General features: G+C 34.9%; 2 protein-coding genes across 3 annotated transcripts in view; one reads left to right on the plus strand and one right to left on the minus strand.

The window, feature by feature from the left end:
* LOC144965393 (condensin complex subunit 3-like) overlaps positions 1–18406 on the minus strand; it is a 34518-nt gene extending 16112 nt beyond the window's left edge. Inside the window, exons 1-9 of one of the 2 annotated variants that reach the window (XM_078900689.1) lie at positions 18280–18406; positions 12343–12470; positions 10955–11218; positions 10414–10642; positions 9175–9405; positions 8132–8324; positions 7449–7598; positions 5245–5361; positions 2948–3161 (exon numbers count right to left, since the gene is read on the minus strand). In XM_078900689.1, the coding sequence (XP_078756815.1) occupies positions 2948–3161; positions 5245–5361; positions 7449–7598; positions 8132–8324; positions 9175–9405; positions 10414–10642; positions 10955–11218; positions 12343–12438 (1494 nt within the window). In that variant the 5' untranslated portion in view covers positions 12439–12470; positions 18280–18406. The remainder of the gene's footprint in view (positions 1–2947; positions 3162–5244; positions 5362–7448; positions 7599–8131; positions 8325–9174; positions 9406–10413; positions 10643–10954; positions 11219–12342; positions 12471–18279) is intronic. The other variant, XM_078900691.1, reaches the window with a different exon arrangement.
* Positions 18407–20063: 1657 nt separating this feature from the next.
* LOC144965394 (ATP-dependent RNA helicase DDX42-like) overlaps positions 20064–22351 on the plus strand; it is a 29768-nt gene continuing 27480 nt past the window's right edge. Inside the window, exon 1 of the mRNA XM_078900692.1 lies at positions 20064–20427. The gene's annotated coding sequence lies outside the window, so the exon portion shown is untranslated. The remainder of the gene's footprint in view (positions 20428–22351) is intronic.

Consider the following 22351-nt stretch of genomic DNA (forward strand, 5'->3'; position numbering starts at 1 on the left):
AATGTGCACAAAGTCGTATTAAATATGATGTTGCGCAACGGTTCAGTGCGGAAAGTACATCTAGTTGAACTGAGAAAACAGCCATTATATTTGAAAAGTGACTAAAATAGTCAAAATGCGTTTTTTCAATTTTTGACTTTTTAAGGTATTTTTCTATCATAAAATCGTACCTTTTTCATTAAAATGGTCTTAAAGTATATAAATTTAATTTTTAAAGAGAGTATACCCTGTTTTCACCCATTGAAAGAGGGATCATTTTGACGTCCGTTGACGGCTCTTTAAGCTTAGCAAAAGGACACCAATCTGGTAACCTATAACTTTTTCTCAAAGGGGAACTCCATTCCTGCCTTCGCGATGCTATTTTTAGCCCATTGACCCCATCTTGTGGTCAAATTATAATCCCGAAAGAGTGTAGTCAAATTCCAATTATGTAAACAGAAATAGACCATGCATAGTTACCAACGGAAAACCCCTTGACTCCTTCTCTCTTATTGGTCCTCGGGATCACATGGTCATAAGTTATGCAAAATGGCCGCTTATGCTGCAAGATTGTTGTTAGAGTTCATGTTGCAAAAAATTCAAAATCTTGCTTCATTATAAACTTAATTTTATGAGATATTTTGTCAAATGAATAATTTAACTTGTTAGATTCAGCCGATAATTGTATTGAGCTCGTCAGAGTCGAGGAGATTGTGTTGTTGTGGGCTGAGCGTGATCGTGCCGCTTGCCTCGAATGATTCGATGAACGAAAGTTGACTGGAGATGGGAGGATGGAATGTGGGGATGAATAAAATAAAGAGCTTGTGGATAGACAGATAGATATAGATGGTTACCAGGACGGGAGGACGAGATATAATGAAAAGATTAACTATGGAATTAAAGGGATTGTTGGAACAGGGAGGAGGCAGATAGAGAGAGGACGAGCGGTAAGGGAGAAAGAAAGAGAGGAAGACTAACAGAAAAGAGTTAATGGACAGACCGATAGAAAGAGATAGCCATAGTGAATAGGTGGAGACAAAATGAAGAGAGTGATTATGAAATGAAAAAGAGAATGATGGAACAGGAAGTAGAGAGAGAGAGAGAGAGAGAGAGAGAGAGAGAGAGAGAGAGAGAGAGAGAGAGAGAGAGAGAGAGAGAGTAATGGGAAAGAAGGGAGGAAGAGGAGAGAGAGAGGGTGGGGGGACGACATGCAAGAGGATGTTGAAAATGATGTGGAAAATGAAAGAAAAAAAAACAACCGAGTGGGTGAGGACCCTTTCCTTTCTGGGTGCAAAGAACTGTTACCACCACCTCCCCCCCACCAATAGCTTAATCAAATTTGAACACATCGATTGAGTAAGAGAAATTATGGTTGAGCTGACACTATTTTCATTCCTTTATTTCAAGTTTGAAGAGTTAGATTGTCTGACTTACTCACGGCCTTTCGCTTTTCAGTCAATCGGCTGTAATGCCTCAGCTACTTTTGGCAGTTAATTTGTGAAGACTTTCCAGAATTGCAGATCTTGTGAAACAGTGCCGATATCACAGCTAACTTTAAATAAACATTGCACTGTTGAAATGCTATTTGTTGGGTTTATTTTTTCACTTGAGGGTCAATTTACAAAAATATCGTCATTACAAAAATGAGTGTTGTGTAAAAGTTGATGGACCGAATTAAAAATAATTTGACACACATGTTAGTCACATGCTATATAAAACGCATACCAAATTTCATTATGATAGCTCAAATATAACATGCCGTTGCTATGGTGATGTGTGTAAAATCTTTAAGTGCAAATTTCTCTGAATATTGGATCTTAGATTAGCAGGAACCTCCCAATTTCAATCTTGTATAACTCAACCAAAATTTATGATACATCAATGAAACAGGTATCAAATAAAACAGAAAAGAATGATCTATTCAGAAATACCAAACGGTCCAAATGTCCAAAATATACCTTCTTCACCAAACCGTCTTGCAACGTCACAAATGATATTTAGATTGGAAGCCATCATTGTGACTCCCATCTAATAGCTTTTTCAAGTTTATTTATTGTTAAGCTTTCGTCAATAATTCATAAAATTTTACGGCAACATACATGAAAAAAAAACCCCAACAACCTAGGAATGAGAATTTTTAACTTTTATCCGAACTGTCCCACCTAAAGGTCAAATTTCCAACATTATCCAAATCTCGCTGGACACCCTGAACAATAATAATAATAACAACAGCAACAACAATAATAATAATAATAATAATAATAATAATAATAACAATCAAGAACAATAATTTTTTAAAAAGTAGTCCTTCAGCACCATTGGGCCCTTGAAGCTGGTGTTTATCCCAGGTCCTACAGCATGAAATAGCAATTGCTTGCTACCCCCTGGATAAAACACTACTTTATTGCAAAATACTTTCCACCAGATCGAACAAACCCAGCTACCCAATCACTGATGGGTGGACACGGTGGTCAGAAAAACATCTCGACTGCACTCGGGATCGATCTTGGTTCGTTTGCATGTGAAGCAAGTGCTCTACCAACTGAGCTATTGGGACCCCCAATAATAATAATAAAAAAAATAATAATAATAATAAATAATAATAATAATAACTACAATACTAATAATAATAATGATGATGATGATGATAATAACAATAATAAAACTAATAGTTAAATTGACTAATAAGAATATAAGATCTGAGAAAAAGTATTTCCATCTAACATTTAAATGAATAATTACATGAATCATTTCATAAGACTATTGAATTGAAAAAAAAAGCCCTAATCAAAAAGAAATCTCTAAAAAGATCCATTATTTTCTTTAACTGGCAAGAGGGAGGCCTGAAATGATCACTAGAATCTTAAATAAGAATAAAAGATTCTATAGGTAACATTTTCGTCATAGTATGCCCATGTTAAGACAAAAGACTGTCCTGTTTCCCCACCACCTTCTTTCTTTTCTTTACCTTGACATCCAAATCTCTCTGTTCTCCCTTGTTTAGAGCCTTCTCAACCTTTGTAATAGGTTCACGAATTTCAGATATGGTTTCAGCCAAGAAACTGGCCAGATCCTGTACATCTGTGTGGATTAGTTTGAGGCAGGGCATGATGTGAACCATCAGGGAGGGCCATACAGATTCCCACATGACAAGGTTGTGAAGGAGTGTTTGCATTACTTTCCTATAAAAAAACATAGTAGAAACATGAAATAGAAATTAAAATGTAGAGTTTTATTCAATTAAGAAAAGCCTGACCATTTTCCACTCAAAATGGAACGTAAATAGATATTGTGAAGCAGATCAAACACATATACTGACTGACTTTTATGTTCCATTCTCCTTCTCATAAAAATTTTAAAAAACTACAGACCCATTTCAAATCATCCCTTTACTTCCAAATTCCTTACAAAAACAGTACTTCACCAATTAACTTTACATTTAAAATCGCACAATCTATATGAACCATTCCAATAAGCATATAGGGAAAACCATAGCACTGTGCTGTGAAGGGTAGTAAATAATTTGATTTTAAATGATGACAAAAAATGAGGTGAACATTTTATGTATGTTGGACTTTTCAGCTGCATTTGACACGATTGACCATAATATTCTGTTGAATTGACTCTAACGTCTTTAGGTAACAAAGGATTGGCGTTGAAATGGTTCGAATCCTATTTAACGAATCGTCGACAGATTGTTGTAAAAAATGTCAAATCATCTGATCATCCTCTGAAACTTAGTGTGCCACAGGGATCAGTATTGGGTCCAGTTCTGTTTACAATGTACATGAAACCCCTTGGGTCATTTATTTCTGATTTCAATCTACATTCCAATTTTATGCAGACGAGAGTCAAATCTTTTAAGTCAGCAACCTTAGACCTTTTACATCTTTTGATAGAATGTTTTCCAATCTTGCTTTGTTAAATTGAAAACTTGGAAGGAGCTGAACATACTAAAACTTACCGATAGCAAAACTTAAATAATCTTTATTGCTAGGCCATTTCTTAAAAATGTAAAGTGTGAATCAATCGTTTTAGGAAATAGTGTAATTGAAACTGCTAGGGTTGTTCAAAATTGATATTGATTGAGATCTGTCTTCTACCAGCCAAGTAAATCGTATTGTAAGGCAGTGTTAGACATCTCATCCTATCAAAGCTAGATTATTGCAATTCTCTCCTCTCTTCTATAAATAAAGACAAAATAAAGTCCCTTCAGGTAGCCCAGAACGATGCTGCTAGGCTTATTTATAGAAAGAGGAGAAATTAATCTGCATCAGGTTTGCTACGAGAACTCCACTGGCTTCCCATCGAGAAACGTAAAGAATATAAGATCTCTATTTTGTTTTTAAATCACTGCACTCTGATTGTCCAGGATACATTAATGAAATGCGTAAATTTTATGACCAAGCCAGAAATCTGAGATCAAAGTCTGATAATCACATTCTTGTGACTCGCAAAATTGGCTAGCATGAGTTTGAATATTCAGCTCCCCTTATCTGGATCTCCCTACTAAGATATATAAGACAGTAATGATGCGGAATTCTTTAATAAAACATCTTAAAGCGTGTCTTTTTAATATGCAACACTGTTGAATTATATTGCTTTGTTTCACACGGCATGTTTGAGTAAAAGTTGTCTCGTTACTGTTAATCGCTTTGAGCTTGTTGAGATACAGGGTACGGCGCTATATAAAAACCATTTATTATTATTATTATCCAACAATTATAGAATGATGCAAGATATCCACCTGCTCCTTACACTTACAATGCTATGAAGGCAGCTAAATCAGTAATAGCTTGAGTAAGTTAAAAAAAAACAAAAAGCTATGCTAATTACAACAGGATTGTTTCTAACCCGGCAATTCTTCCAGCAGGCATTTAGATAGCTATGTCTAATAATAGATCTAGTGAAATTATTTGTAACAGACTAGCATCCGATGCAGGGGATATCAAGCAAGTGTTACAGTCAATTTCAAATTACAGAAGTCAGGTCCATGAGCTATGGACAGTCGAACTACCACCTATTACTTCCATGTCTTCATCAATATGAAAATGAGGTGTAACTTCTTGGTCTTCACCAATTATAAGAAGAATAGAAATACTTTGGCTATTTTTTTGAAAAGATCCCCCCCCCCCCCCCGGATGATTTTTCCAACACGAATATCAGATGTGACATAGATTCTGGAAAAGACGGAAATTAGGAGTGCGGTATGAATCTGGTTTAAAAAGCAAATATATTAACAAAACTTTGTCAAATGTTACTTACCTGCTTGCCTGATCGGAGACATCCATAAAAGACAGGATTAAAAGCAACTGTTCCATAATGAATTCCAGATCCATCATCTCATCTTCATCTTTACAAACAGCCAACTTCTTTGTGAAACTGTAATTCAAAATTGTTAAAATATCAAAAGCATTTAATAGAGTGCATCACAATGAAGAAAAAAGGCTGTGACAAAAAGTCATTTTCGAAAGTTCAGGGGTGAGAATGACTGGTCACAAAAACGGAGGAAATTTTACATCGTGAAGATCATGATCCATCCATGCGACCATAACCTATAAATTTGAATTTCACTGAGATGCGATCCACTGTCCAACATTTGTCTCGCAGCAATTTCTAACACGACTCGGTGGAATTTCAAAAGTTGAAAGTGTAATTACATTTGGTGGTTGTAGCAGGGATGATGATGTAGTGGTGGTTGTCGTAGTGGTGGTGGTAGGGATGATGTGGTAGTGATTGTAGTAGTAGTGGTTGTATGGATGATTGTGTGGTGGTGGTTGTAGTAGCTGTGGTAGGAATGATGATGATGTTGTAGTAGTGGTGGTAGGGCTGATGTTGTGGTTGTTGTAGTAGTAGTGGTGGTAGGGATGATGATGTGGTGGTGTATATCGTAAATAATACAGGGACAATACACAACCTTGAGGAGCACATAAGCAATTATATGAGGTTGTATTGTATTGAACACTGAAGAAAATCTGCAAAAATCAATCTGTTATAGCTTCGAGCATGATCGAGATGACTGTATGTTAGTAAACAGCAGAATGGCATCTCCTACGCTATGTCCTGATTTGTAAAAATTGATGACTATCATCCAATGGCATAAACTGGTTCCTAATTCAAAACAACCACCCAACTCTTAACACACAATTCCATTCCACATCTGTACTTTACTGGTTTTACACATTTAAAAACAGTGGGTGGTGAGTAGCAAGAGCATTCAGTGGTCAGATAAACCTAGTGGGGCAAGGGGTGAACATTTTCAACATTACACAATAATAAATCTAATGGTTTTTTTTTTGCCCCTTGGTAGTCCACGTATTGATATTGTCCTGGGAGAGTGAAATCTTTACAGAGGCTAAAATCACCTGAAACCATCAATAGTGTGTCGGATGACATTAACGAATGTCCTGTATTTATTTATTCTTTGCTGTGTTGTGCGATGATGGTGGAATATAAATGATGATAAGATATGAATGTATTCACGGGGCAGATAATAAGGTCATAAAGTTACAGTGAGAAATTAAATATTATCGTTACAGTATACTTTCTTGGTCAGACAGTTATTGGGGTGGCACCATCTGTTGATAATGTATATTCACACCCCACCTCCAATTTGTTTACTAAACATTATACTGTCTCCTCGAAATAGTGAAAAACCATAACTTGACGAGGGTATATAAGGTGATAGTCAAATCTCTGTTAAAGCTATTATGGAGGCTTAATGATTGTCACAATTAAACCTACACAGTGAAAACAATTCATCAATTGTGTTCTTCACTAATCTTAGATTGCCTGCCAATACACAAGGTAAAAATGGACGATAAGGCCATCTGTTGAATTTTTTCTTTATTCCTTCTTTCCTTCCCCTCTTCCTTACTTCCTTTAATAAACGATGTGTCAACAGTGGGTGGTGGGGGTAACAAAAGTTGGAGGGATAGGAATCTTTGGTGTATATATTATTGATAGGCTTTGGGCAGCAAAATCACAAGCTAATGCACAATTAACGGTTATAAATATGCTAATAAATTTTTTAAATCGTTACAAAATATATTTAAAATCCATTCTCAATAAAAATTAGGCGTAAATTCCAGCGATCGAATGATAAATGAATAAAATTTATATGTTGAAAATAGGTAAACATTCATAGCACATCTGTTGTCTCCGGAATAAGAAGAGGAAGAGGAAGAAGAAGAAAAAGGAGGAGAAAGAAAGAGAGAGAGAGAGAGAGAGAGAGAGAGAGAGAGAGAGAGAGAGAGAGAGAGAGAGAGAGAGAGAGAGAGAGAGAGAGAGAGAGAGAGAGAGGGATATGGGATTGACTAATTCACCTCTAACAATTCATCAGCTGAAGATCAGAGATGTTCTCCAAATACCCCCCCCCCCACGAGAAAAAAGAAAATGAGCATCAATATTGGCATGGATCTTAAATAGAGGAGTAATGTACAATCTTATTTAAAAAATGAATTACTTACTCTTCGACATATGAACAGAACTTAACACAGTTTGGTCTTATCAGATCCAACTGTTCATCATAAGTGTGGCCAGCATCACAAACAAATCTTATCAGCCGAGACCAATAGAAAGCACTCTCACACGTCAATTTTTCAGGTTCAATGAGGGCACTGTGGGAAAGTAAATTGGAAATGATTAATCCTTACCACCGCACAAGCAAAAAGAAAGAAATATATACATATGCAAAGGTCCATTAGTTAAAAAATAGAATTATGAACATTTAGTTGTGACCTTAAGGCAAAAGGATTGAGCGAGGCACAATGGTAATAATCAGTCATAAAATTTATGAAAAATTATGTAACTCCCTTAACTGTTTTCACTTACTACTTGTTTATCATGCAATCAGTAGGAGTTAATACACACTCATATCAACATTTAAGGAAGTATGTTTTATTTCCCTTCCCCCTCATTTTTTTCTTCTATTGGATTTGATTACTATATCCATAACTTTCATCCCTATTGTCTTGCATTAACATATTCCCATTAAAAGTAGTGTTGGAGTACGGTTTGCAGTTTGTTTTAATATCAGAATTTTTTTCGATAATTGGTTATTTTTCAATTCTATTCTTCAAACTGACATTCCTTGAAAGTTGAGCAACTTCAAAGTCAGAGAAATCTAAATATTGATAAGAAAAAAAGTTACTCTTCATTGATGATATCAAATTTTTGGACCAAGTCCAGAATTCCAGAATTTTTCATCATATTTGACAGGGCTGCCTCACAAGTCTTCACACAACTCTGTACATCAAGCCTGTTCAAAAATTCCAAGACATTTCCTTCACAAGCAGTCATCCATGCTTGAAGAACCTTATTTGAAAATGCAGTCCTTGCAGCCTCTGAAGAAGATAATGATGGGGGAGGGAAGGTGCAAAAGAACTTATATTAAACATTAATAATTATAATAAAATCTCTCATACAGAATAAAAAAGGAAACTAAATAATAAAATTACGTGATGACTAACCAATCAAGTACTAAGTCCAAGAAAACTTAGATATCTGATCCGTCATTTTGAATTCAGCACATAATTCGTTAACTCATCTTAATCTTACTAAAAAGCTGATAACTTCAGTTTTCAAAAAATTTGTATTTGGTTATTTATAGAAGCGATTCCACTAGTCATTTATTCAATTCTAGAACAACTGTAAACTCCTTATTTAATAAGTCATAATTAATTGATTAAGTGTCAAATATATTCCACGGTGTATCAAAGATTTAAATCCACATCTCATCTAAAGTGAGCAATTTAACTGTAACCCCCCCCCCAAACCCCCTTCCCCGAAAAACAAACTTGTCATGAATCAGAACTGTTTAAGTTAATACTAAGCTGCTAGAAGCTGTGCACTGTTAAACATAAGGTACAAAAATGAATATAACAGTTTTTAAAAAAAAAGAACAAAATACCAAACATGGAATGTTTCAGGCTCAGAACCCTTCTTCAACCAATAACAAAACAGTAAAAACGTTAATGCATCTCTTTCAATCCACAGACTGCCTGGATTGAAAGTAATGAATTAACGTTTTTAATACTTTGTTATTGGCTAAAGAAGGGTTTTGAGCCTAATTCATTCCATGTTTGGTATTATAGCTGTGCGTTGTAAATAACTGATAACCACAGGAGTCCTTTAAAGTTAAAATATGTGCCTCTAGTAGTTATTCTTAACTCTGACCAAAAATGAAGAGCATACCAGATCTATCGTTTAATCCATCTTGTAGTAGCTGAATCCTTTGTTCAATTTTTAAAGCACGAAATGGGACCTTTTCAGCTAAGACAGAGTATGCAGTGATTCTCACGGTGTCCTTCACATCGTGGGTTCTTTCCAGAATTACAGGAAGTGATGTAGCAGAAGGCACAAGACATGTGAGAACAATTCTGCGAACTTCTACATTTGGATCTCTGGTCACCAAGATCATGTAAGCTGGAAAAGAATAAAGTAACATCAGACTAAGCTTAACTCATAGCACTGCCCTGTATCTTATAAAAAAGTAATTTTATTTTTTATTTCATTCTCATGTTTCTGGGGATTATTGATGTGGAGTAATCCTTTAGCAACTTTGATCTTATGTGGATGCAAAAGAGCTGCAAACTTCCTACCCTTTTCACATTAAATAACCTCCAAAACCGAATAGTTTTGTATGACCTGTAAAAATGTCAAAATTATATCAATAGCAGTGTTGGTAATACTGATAATGTTGCAGTGGTTTGTACAATGATGTTGATGAAGTGATGGTGGTAGTGATAATGATTAGATGGTGGTTATGGTAATGCTAGTCGTGATTATGATTATGGTTGTGATAATGATGATGATGTGGTGGTGGTTGTAATAGTAGTGGTAGTGAAAATATTCTATTAAGGTGGTGTTTGTAGTAATGATGATGATGATGATGATGATGATGATGTGAGTGGTGGTGGTAGCGAAGATGATGCTGTGGTGGTTGTGATGACGCAGGAAGTGGTGGGTGCTTTCCTCGGAAGACTGCACTAGAATTTGACTAATGTTGCCCGTAACCAAATTTTAGCTTCAAACCAGTATTTTTTCAGCCAAAACTGGGAATTGAGTATCTATATTTTAATAATTGTTAAATCACAGTGAATATTGTTACTCACAATAGGCAAAAGTCATTTTCTTGATCTTAGCATCGTGTCCCCGGTTAAGGTGATGGTAAATTCAGGTATTGAGCAATAAGAATCGGTACTAAAAGAGTGGCTATAATGCCCATCAAGCCTGTTATACTGCATGTAATGGAAATTTGTTTCAATCTAGTGGAATAACGTAGCTGTCTAATGCTCACTGAGCAAGTAAAAATGTGAAGTAAAAAAAAAAAGAAGAGTTAAAATACATTTTCTTTTCTCTTGTTCAAAGCTGACATTCATGAATTAGAAAAACAAAACAAATCAGGAAAGTCTTTTTCTAAAAAAGAATTACCTTTAGTGATGACACACGACTCATCTGATGGGCTTTGTAATCTAGATAAGGCAAGGACAGCATGTACCCTGACAGCTGGACACCTGTCCCTCACCCTCTCCAACATGCATTTGTAGATATCATCATAAAGTGAGTCATCAATCTGAGCACCCTCTCCGAGATTTTGAAGCAAGCGAGAAATCATTTGACACACTCGAAATCTAACTGCCCGTTCTTTGGAACTATGAACCTGAACAAAACACAAAGAAAGAAGAGCAAGTAATGAGAGATATGATTAGGAGTCTTGTTCATGTTGCAGGTAGATATAAGGCCATTTGTTTTTTTTACAAATTCAAAGATCTTTCATTATTATTTTAAAATCAACGACTTCTCACAAACAAAACCAAATTAAGAAAAAAATCATGAACTATTACATTCAATGGTTTATTGAGATACTATTGTCAAAGGAAGAATTAAGGATGGGGAGAGGATGGTTAACTTTTCTGAACTGTCGTAATTTTTTTCTTTTTCTTTTTTTCAAAAACTGATGATCAAAACTTACTTCCAGCAGAAACTCAAAGAATCTTAATAATAGTGGATGCATCTCTTCATCATCTTCCTCATCAGACAAGGTCTGGTTTTCATCAACCTCATTTTCTTTGATTGATTTGTTGACACTTTTGTTTTCAGCATCCTTTCTTGCCAGATGTGCAACAGACTTTGAGATAAACTCTATGGTCTTCTCTACAGCTGGTTCACGCTGATATACCACCATAGAATATCTACAAAGGCGAATGAATTCTTCCACAAAGGCGTCAAGTGGCATCTGCATGTATTCAAAGATGGATAAGTTAATGAAGGCACAGCAAGTTCAATTTATGGCCATATATATATATATATATATATATATATATATATATATATATATATATATATATATATATATATATAGAGAGAGAGAGAGAGAGAGAGAGAGATTGATTGACGATACAATAATTTTTTATATTCTGTTGAAGCTATAGTCACATCTAAAGATGTTTGCAAATATAATGATATAATAATTTTTTTACAATATATTTAAGTTATGGTCACATATAAAGATGCCTGCAAATATAATGATAATATAATCATAGAATCTGTTTAAATTATCGCCAAATATTGAGAAATGCTTTGTTTACATTAAACTGAAGGCCAACTAACTACCAACACAAGAAAAAAAAGGCATCAGAGTTCCATTCCTGTTATTATTTTCTTGGTAAAAATAATTTGAATGGAAGTAATTATTATAATTTGAAATAAATTCAGTCTTGCCTTTTAGAAAGTTATAATTCTTTATCAATGAGTAACCCCTTCCACTCACCCTACGCTCTCTCACTTCCCGATAAATAAAATCAAGATGATTTATTAGTTTATTAGTGCTGATTTTTTATAATACTTACTTTCAGACTTTTACAAAAAAAATTCCAACCTCCCTGTCACAAGTCCCACTTATTTTGTATACTTTTATCATATGACATTTTTCTTTCCGTTCCTGTAACTCAGTATTGGTAATTTCAGTTTCTGTAATCTGTCTTTGTGGTACAAAAAAGTTACATTATTATACCAGGAATTTGTTTCATCACTCTTTTCTGTACTCCCTCTATCATTTCATTTAAATTTTCAATGTGTTTTATCATGTATGGTGACTAGATATAATTGGCATAGTCCAGATGGGTTCTTACTGGTGATTTGTAGAGTGGGAAATACCCTAACTTCATAAATTATTTTGCATCTCTTGATCAACAACCCAGGAGAATCTTGTAAATCGAATGATTAATATGGTTCACAAAAAGAGGTAAAAAACAACCTCATCCTGTTCCAACATGTTGAGATATTTGACTATTGAGGCATGACTTTTAAAATTTATTTCAATACGAAGCATTGTAAATCGTGCCAATCATAAATACTTACAGAAGAATAAAGTTGACTGAAGGCTTGGATCATCTGATGCTGATTCTTGGAGTCTTGAGCCTCAAGGAAAAGGCTCTTAAGCGAATCAAATAACATATTTTACTTTTTTGTCCACTCAACAACTCAATCTGGAGAATATCCATTGGAATTTGCAAAAAAAACAAAAAACAAATGCATAAATAATTTTTGACTATCTCGAAGTTGGTTTGTTTTTAAGGGTTTTACGGCGCTTGCAACATATTTAGGTCATATCAGCACCAGTAAAAAGGAAGAAAATGGGATCGAAAAAAAGTTATAATAGAATTACAATTAAAGTACCAAAGAAAAAGTGAGACAAAGTAAAGGGGAACTGGTTCAAATAGAGGACATGTGTAGATTCCAATACTATCAGTAATACTATCAGTATCAGTATTTAGTTTGAGATGTTTCATCCTGACAAAAGCACAGGTCCCCACTCACTAAGAGAAACACACTCAACAAATCAGGGGTGAGAATGACTGCTCACAAAAAAGGAAGAAATTTTTCATCGTGAAGATCATGACCCATCCATGTAACCAAAACCTATAAATTTGAATTCCACTAAAATTTACTGAGATGCGATCCAAAATTTGTCTCGCAGCAATTTCTGACACGACTTAGTGGAATTTCAACATTTGGTGGTTGTAGTAGGGATGATGATGATGTGGTGGTGGTGGTGGTTGTAGTAGTAGTGGTGGTAGGGATGATGTGGTATTGATTGCAGAAGTAGTGGTCGTATGGATGATTGTGGTAGTAGCGATGGTAGGGATGATGTTGTGTAGTGATTGTAGTAGTAGTGGTTGTATGGATGATTGTGTGGTGGTGGTTGTAGTAGCTGTGGTAGGAATGATGTGATGGTAGTTGTAGTAGTAGTGGTGGTAAGGATGATGTTGTGGTGGTTGTAGTAGTAGTGGGAGTAGGGTTGATGATGTGGTGGTGGTGGTTGTAGTGGTAGTTATTGTAGGAATGATGATGTAGTGTTATTTGTAGTAGTAGTGGTGCTAGGGATGATGGTTGTTGTAGGAGTGGTGATAGGGATGATGTGGTGTTATTTGTAGTAGTAGTGGTGGTAGGGATGTTGATGTAAAGGTTTTAGTGAATGTTTTTTATTCAGTGATGATAGTAGCAATTTGTCAAAAAGGAGGAAAATGTCTCGGTTTATCAACCAAACGCAAGCAAAGTGTAAAAATAACAGGAACATAGTTTTGTATTAGTATTATGTAATATATTACTATTACTAGTATAAAGCTGGCAAAAATTATTCCTTGCAGAAAGACTCTGAAGCTGCTATCAACCATGATTGGCACAAGACAATTCCATGTTATGCTGGGGGGAGACAAAAGCCAAACAAGAAAGATAAAAAATGGAGTCCCACAAGGCTCAGTATATTAGCACCAACACTTTTCAACGTATATATCAGCGACATGCCAAGCAGCCAATCACTAAAACTTGGCTATGCGGATGACTGGGCGTTGGCCTACCAATCAAACAACTGGAAAGAAATTGAAAAAGCTCTCAGTGAAGACACGACACAACTAAAAATCTTTTTTGACAAATGGTATCTCAGAATGAACACCTCCAAATCAGTATCTACCACATTTCATCTCAACAACAGAGAGGCCAAAAAAGAAATCAACATCATAGCTGGAAATGCCAGACTGCCCTCAGACCACAACCCAAAATACCTAGGTGTCACGTTGGACAGACAATTAAACTACCGCAAACATCTCGAAGGAAACGCAAACAAGATCTCAAAAAGAAACTGTATCCTGAGGAAACTGGCAAGTACTAATTGGGGAGCCTCACAACAAGTACTTACTTAGAACATCTGCTTTGGCACTTTGCTATAACGTGGGAGAATACTGCGCTCCAGTCTGGATGAGGAGCCCACATGCCAAACTGATTGTTGTCAAGCTAAGAGAATCAATGAGGATCATAACAGGATGGCTCAAGTCAACCCCAACCCAATGGCTCCCAACACTAAGTGGCATAGCACCGCCTGATATCAGAAGACAAGAATTAAACCAAAGAATGCATGCCAAAATTGAGGGGTCACTGACAGGGTCCCATTGAAGGAGGTCCTAGAAGAAGCCCCAACAACGTCAAGACTGAAATCAAGGAAACCTTTTAAAACTTCAAGACAACATTTCAACGTGAAAGAGGAATGGATGTCGATGTGGAACCAAGACAGCCCCAGGGGAGGCGACATCATACCCGACCCAACAGAAAGAACACCTGGCTTTCTCTGCAATAACCGAAAATGCTGGGTCACCTCCAACCGCATTTTGACAGGACATGGCAGAACCGCAGCTAACATGCATAGATGGAATCTGAGAGAATCAGATGCATGCCGTCATTGCCAAGGAGGCCCTGAGACAATGGACCACATCGTCATCCACTGCCCAGTGACAAGCCTATCAGGAGGCTACGAGACAGCCTATAAGGCAGGAAAAGAATTTGAAGAATGGATTAAAAGATTCAAAATAGAGGTGTAGCCATTCGATACTACTAGTATAAATCCATTCTCATCATTAGACATTATTTACTTTTTGTAAACATTTAATGAATTGACCTTTCCACATTTTAAAGGCCTACAATGTTATTAAAATAAAAGAAAGTGTTGTTTTGTTTTGATTTTTACTTTATAAAGCAGGCTATATATCTTTGTTACCGAAACCTAGTGGTTATTCAGCTTATAAATACAACCCAAGAATCTCTCCCATTTAAAGCCATAGTCCAAAAGGTAAAAAAAAAAAAAAAAAAAAGAGAGATAGATAGATAGATAGAGAGAGAGAGATAGATAGATAGAGAGAGAGAGAGAGAGAGAGAGAGAGAGAGAGAGAGAGAGAGAGAGAGAGAGAGAGAGAGAGAGAGAGAGAGAGAGATTGATTTATTAAAAAGGCAAGAGGTACCTACAACATAGAAAATAATCCAGGCCCATTTGCCCCTCCCTTTCCCCTTCAACCATCAACTAACTAATCAAAGAAAATCACTGGTCTTCTGTGTCAATTGTGACATCCGGTGCCATTCTGTCTGGCCCGACGTCATAAAAACGGGACCGTCACCAAATTTCACGAGACTGAGCACAGGTGTCAAAATATGACATAAGACATAGGCTGTCATTATTCCCAGACGCCTGTCTGGGGATAATAAAAATTCGTTATCCCCAGACAGGTGTCTGGGGATAACCAATTTTTGTTATCCCCAGACACCAAGAAAATTTGTTATCCCCAGACGCATGTAGCAAGTGGGCAGAAAGATTTTATGCAAAATGCCAAACTAGGCGTGAAAAATACCAAATATTCTGGAAAAAATACTAGTGGTTGTGTCCCAAAACAGTTAATATATCAAGTGATATTTAACACAAGATGAAAGTAAATAATGATCAAATGTCAAATCCAGCTCTTTTAAAAAAATTATTTTAAAGCAAATGGATCAATGAAATTTCTTTTGTTACTTTGATCTGAAAACGTCAAACTGGCAATTCGACTTTTTATTTTCAACCAGGAAGAAAGTTGTTAATCATCAAATCTGTTTATAGTCCACCAACCATTTAAATTTTCACTACCTACCTACCTGTTAACTTTATTGATATTCTCTTGTTTCTATAATTTGCTCATTCTGGCCACAATTTTGGGGATGACCGGGAATTATTTTTTATTTCGCGGACGAATTCCTAGGCCATGGTGTTGTTCGCCCCAAAGCCCAAAACCGACACCTGTTATTTTCCTGTCTGCTTCGCACAAGACAATATAATTTAGTATCACACGTCCACAAAACTTGATCCAACATCATATTTTTATTCGAATCAGAGATGAAAATAACTACCAAAACAAGGAAGCAAAAATGGTGGAAATATGTTTAGCTCATATATGAATTTAAGATATTCCGATAGCGGTGTGGATAGACAGCTCAGTGGGTTAGGCCACCTTTCATTTTACTCCTTTTACTTTTAGCTGCACAGATTGGAACCAGTTGCGAACCCCCCCCCCCCCCCCCCCCCCCCCTCACACACAAACTTTTTTTTTTTTACTTTTTCTTTCTTTCTAATTGATGTTCATTGTTTTCACTTTTGTTCCGAGTTCCGAGCAAGAGTTTTTTTAATCAGTTGAATTTTTTATTTCTCCGATAATATTATTTCATTATTTAATTTGGTCTGGATCTATTATTGTTTTGTTTTTGTTTTGGTCAAATGATAATAATAATAATAATAATAATAATAATAATAATAATAATAATAATAATAATAATAATAATAATAATGATAATAATAATTGTAATAATTGTTATTATTATTACTATTACCATCATAATCATTATTATATTATTATCAATAATAATATTATTTTTATTATTAATACTCTTATTATCATACTATTACTATTATTATTATTATTATTATTATTATCATTATTATTATTACTATCATCATTATAACTGTTATTATTATTATTATTATTATTATTATTATTATTATTATTATTATTATCATTATTATTATCATTATTATTATTATTATTATTATTATTATTATTATTATTATTATTATTATTATTATTATTATATCTATCCTCTATCTGACCATTTGGTCGCTCTCTGAATATTTCTGTTTGTTTGCTTTTTAATTATTTATTCTTTTTAGACACTATTTGAGATCGGAGTGGGGTCGAATATTTGCTAGAAACTAGAAAAAAACCAAGAGAGAGAGAGAGAGAGAGAGAGAGAGAGAGAGAGAGAGAGAGAGAGAGAGAGAGAGAGAGAGAGAGAGAGAGAGAGAGTTTAATATTTAAAAAAAGAGGTGGGGGGAGGATGGATGTTCAACGTTCTGTAAAAAGAAGACGGAATTTAAAAAAAAAATAATTAAAAAAAAGTGACGTTACCAGGATTCGAACCCACAACGTCGACTCTGGTCAAACTTCCAGGGCAGACGACTAAACCATTCGGCCATGACACCCACTTCGAAGTCGACGCATATTGTGTATATGTAGCAACAACTGATTTTAATGTTGGTTAATTTTATGTCTTTATAGATATTTTATTAACTTTCCTTATTTCTATGTGCATTTGGAAACATTCCATATTCTGGAATGTGGATAATTGTTTAAAAGAGCGGAGTTTCAAATATGCGTCTGGGGATAATGAAAATTCGTTATCCCCAGACAGGTGTCTGGGGATAACGAATTTTTATTATCCCCAGACAGGTGTCTGGGGATAATCACAGCGTAAGACATAATTGTGATTTTGTGGTTTTGAGGAAAATGTTTGACACAGCAAATTTCTGAGAAATTCTCAATATCGCTGTTTATTAACCAAAACATAATTTGAAAAAGGAGGAATTGTGATGGGGATGAGCGGAGATAAATAAACTAGAAGATACTATCTAGACTAGACTAGATACCATTTGCGGAAGATTCTCAGCCCTGCTCAACAAATGTTTACAACAAATAATAAAAAATGTAAAATAAAAAAATAAAACAGTGCAAAAAGAGAGAGATTTTTACGTTTTACAAGACAAAAAATGTCATCTCCCAAAATTCTAAAGATAGATACTATGATGACATAATAATGCTATTGCTCTAAGTTTGTCTAATCTACTTAATGAATGTAATATCTTAATCTTAGGTAGAGTGTACATCATATGACTATATCCCTCCCAGCTAGGGCCCGACCAGGGCCAGAACAAAATCAACCTCATGCCACAAATATAAATAACTCTGGAACCGTTGGTCGCAGAGAAACAAATATGTTTTTTTCCTATCCTCCTGACTGGGTCAAATTAAGTTGATTTGTTGAGTTTGAAAATTTTATCCAAAAAAGGACCCGGTCGTGGCTCGTATCTAATTGGAAGATGCTGCGTATTTATTATTGACGATTGAATTTACAGCGTTCATAAGCCTACGCTGTTTCACCCAGTTTTACCGTAATAGTTTGTAGTCTTTTCTTAGACTTTAATATTTGTTTTTCATTCTTTCCTCGTCCTAGGGTTTTGTTTTGAAATTGAAATATCCGCCTACCGGAAATTCTGCGTAGTCGACATCAGAAAAGTACTACAGGTTGGCATTTATAATGCCAAATTGCAGAAAACGGTTGGGGCTGCCTGAAGCCTGTGATCGTGAAAATACTAACGAAAGAATGAATATGAAGAGGCCTCTCCATTTTCACTCTTTCGCCAAATTGCAAATATATTTGGTATTGTTTAAAAACCAAGAAAGAAAAATCAACTTGCCAACTTTTGTCAGCCCCCCCCCACTTTTTTCCTCAACAATTTAGTATTATGACATGTTTCCAAATAAGCCCAAAGTAATGCTAAATGCAAGCATTATACTGGATTTGATTGCTCAAACAGAAACAGGTGGAAGCTTTCATTTCGTCAAGATATTCACTCAAAACAGATTACATTTTCCTTACGATTTGCACTAAAATAAATGAATAAATAATAAGATGAAAATCTGCATTAACATTGTAACCAATGTGCAAATAACTACACGTCAATTGTAACGGATTAAATATTCTTCCAGTTCACATTTTTTAATATTTTGTTGTAGCAGTTAAATTTCTTCTTCACTTCTTCCGTGAATGATGAACTGAGTTGGGTACACGTGTACTTTTTATTCAAAGAAGGGATTTTTTTCCTTCAAATTCATAAATCTTTAAATCCTTTTTATAGTTTTCATGGTAATACTATTGACACAAAATGAAACACGTATGGTGGTGTACTCCTGAGTTTGCTTATGTGCGTGGTTGGTGCATTATTATTATCATTATTAGTATTATTATTATCATTATTATTATTACTACTACTACTACTACTACTACTACTACTACTACTACTACTACTACTACTACTACTACTACTACTACTACTACTACTACTACTACTACTATTATTATTATTATTATTATTATTATTATTATTATTATTATTATTATTATTATTATTATCATTATTATTATTATTATTGTTATAATAATAATAATTATTATCATCATTATTATTATAATGACTTGATTGGTCACAAATTAGGCTCCCCGGGGCGGGAACGTCGTATTTTGCGGTCTCCTATTAGCAGACGTCCTGGAAGAAATAGAAAGCTGTCCTGGTTTGGACACCATACTCGACACGATTGCCTGAGCAGAACAGTCCTACAGGGCACAGTCGAAGGCCAGCGCAGAAGAGGGTGCCAAAGGAAGACGTGACTGGACAATATAAAAGATTGGACAGAGATGTCGGTCCCGGAGCATACATAGGGCTTGCAACAGGCAGGCACGGAGGAAGACTGTAACTTCTGCTTCACGCAAGTCCCCCTGACGACCATCCGGTCATTGGATTGAGTGAGTGAGTGATTAGCAGGGATAAAGCCTCCCTGGTTCTGAACCAGCAAGAGAAGACAGACTACTCACTACTCAGCCAACCTGTGTTAGAGGAACCTCGGGCTCACTTGTACTCATTGTGGTAACTGTCCAGATATTGCGGAGCATCTGGAACGTGTTCAGAACGGTTCACAAGAGTGGAAAAGTTTTCGTTCATTTAGTAGATTGTTATAACATAGTCTGTAACCATTTGACACGAGTTCTAATTTTATTTGGACTTTCTCTCATTATTTAGCATTTTAATTACTTGTTTAAATTATTCTGCAAAAATATATCTGGCATATCTATCGAATTTAGCAGTAAGATTTGCATACAAATAACATATATTATATATGCATGCTTGATTTCACTATGCACTTCATATTTATTCGATTTCTCTTGGTGACAAATATCCAATTTCAAAAATTATTGTTATGAATAAGTAATGAAGGAATAGGGTGGCCTTAATAAGGATAAATAATAATTGTTTATTTATAAATATAAAAATAAAAAGAAGGTGAACTTTAGATAAAATCAACAAAGGTGCAACTTGTAGCTAGCTTGATACTGCTAACAACGTTGAAAACAAAACTAAAATTCTCTCACAGACTCACAACTACTCTTTTCAGCACCAGCAACATCCAACTGTATACTTAGACGTCTATACTATACGCCACGAATGTTTTTGGAGTGCTATTGCCATTAGCATTAAATTTTGTAAGTGAAAAATGTCAAAGATTGTGCCTATTGTTCACAATAGCAAAAGCATCCAGTATTTTCATTGCAACCAAAAGTTAACTTTTCAGCATCCGTGTAGCAGACTACCGTAGCATCCGCCGTCGTGTACATTCAGGTACACAAAAAATTGAAAATGCATAGATTTAATTGAAAATGGTCTCAAAATAAAGGGATTGAATACACAAAAACAGTGGTACAAAAATTATCCTGATATCTCAATTGGTTTAAAAGTTATCGCCAAAATTGTATGTTGAAAGGGAGTGACTATTCTCATCCCCCTAGTCTAGGATGCTAGTCTTCATAATAGTAGAGAGGTGGGCCTTTGGCCTACCAACCTCCGCTGCACGTCCAACTCGCCTTGAGCATGCATTCACGTAAAATATAAAGATTTTAAAAAAAAACCTACCTCTGTTTCAAAAACTAGCATCTTTCAACTTTCTAAGAAAAATAAAAAAAGTGGCGGAACCAGGATTTGAACCCACAACGTAGATTCTGGAAAAACTTCCAGGGCAGACGACTAAACCATTCGGCCATGACACCCACTTCGAAGTTGACGCATATTGTGTATATGTAGTAAAAGATGATTTAATGTTGGTTAATTTTATGTTTTTATTTTTATAGATATTTTATTAACTTTCCTTATTTATATGTGCATTTGGAAACATTCCATATTCTGGAATGTGGATAATTGTTTAAAAGAGCGGTGTTTCAAATATGTGGTGTCTGGGGATAACAAATTTTCATTATCCCCAGACAGGTGTCTGGGGATAATGACAGCCATTACTATTAGAATTAGAGGCGGCAGTGGCAGTAGTAGTAGTACTGCGAGTAGTGATTTCCTCTATTCGCAGAGATTTATTGTACAGAGGATTGAGCGCAAAATATAAATAAACTACATAATTATTATCGTAGTGTTTTTATGCACCTCTGTGTATCTTAATGGCACGGATCATTTTTATGCACCTCTGTCACGCATGCGCATTCCACCAAATTTCATCAGCGATATTGTGTTTCTGTATTTGGACATGGTGAAAGTTATATTGTGACATCTGTAGGATGTTTCTGTTAATAAATTTATTAAAAAATAATAATAATCTAAAAAATCGAAATATAAAACCAGAAAATAGAAGTTGCATTGAAGGTAAAATAATGTTTTAGAAAGACCTTATTAAATGTGATGAACAGTCAGCTGGCTCCGTAGCGTAGTGGACAAGCTGTCACTTTAACCTTGAAAGTACGGGGTTCGATTCCCATTGTAGACATTAAAAAAAATAAATTTCCTTATTGAGAAAGACATCATTTTTGTTTTTGTTTTTTTTCTTCTTTTTTTTTTGTTGTTGTTGTTTTTCAAAAACTTATCAAGTTTTAAAAAAAAATTCAATTTTAATTTTCTAAAATTATTTATTTATTTGAAATGAGTATTTGTGTGCCATGTTTCTTTTTACCTTTGATTTTAAAAAATTATTGTTACTATTCTTTAATTTATTATCATTGTATAAACGTACATCAGTAATCACTAAGACTAAGCAGCGTGCTAAACTACAATCTAAAACTATTTAAACCTCATGGACGTATGCAGCAACATTTTCATTAATTAACCATCATCGCCAATGGAGGGGCATAAAAACGATTCGTTTTTTTACACCGCCACCTCCGATGGAGGTGCATAAAAACGCCACCTATTATTATTATTATTATTATTATATCTTTTTAAAAATAAATTATTAATACTTTTTAAAAAAATTGATTTTTAAAAATTATTACTATTATTGTTGTTTTGCATTTCGTTGATGATGTGTCTGTTGTTGTGTAGTGATGGTGGTGATGATGTAGTAGTGGTAATGATGAAGATGTTGTGGTGGTGGTGGTTGCTGTAGTTTTTATAACGATGTGGTAGTGGTAG

The sequence above is a fragment of the Berghia stephanieae genome, chromosome 2 (genome assembly GCF_034508935.2).
Source record: "Berghia stephanieae isolate SIO BIC M18660-M18661 chromosome 2, UCSD_Bste_1.3, whole genome shotgun sequence".
NCBI lineage: Eukaryota > Metazoa > Mollusca > Gastropoda > Nudibranchia > Aeolidiidae > Berghia > Berghia stephanieae.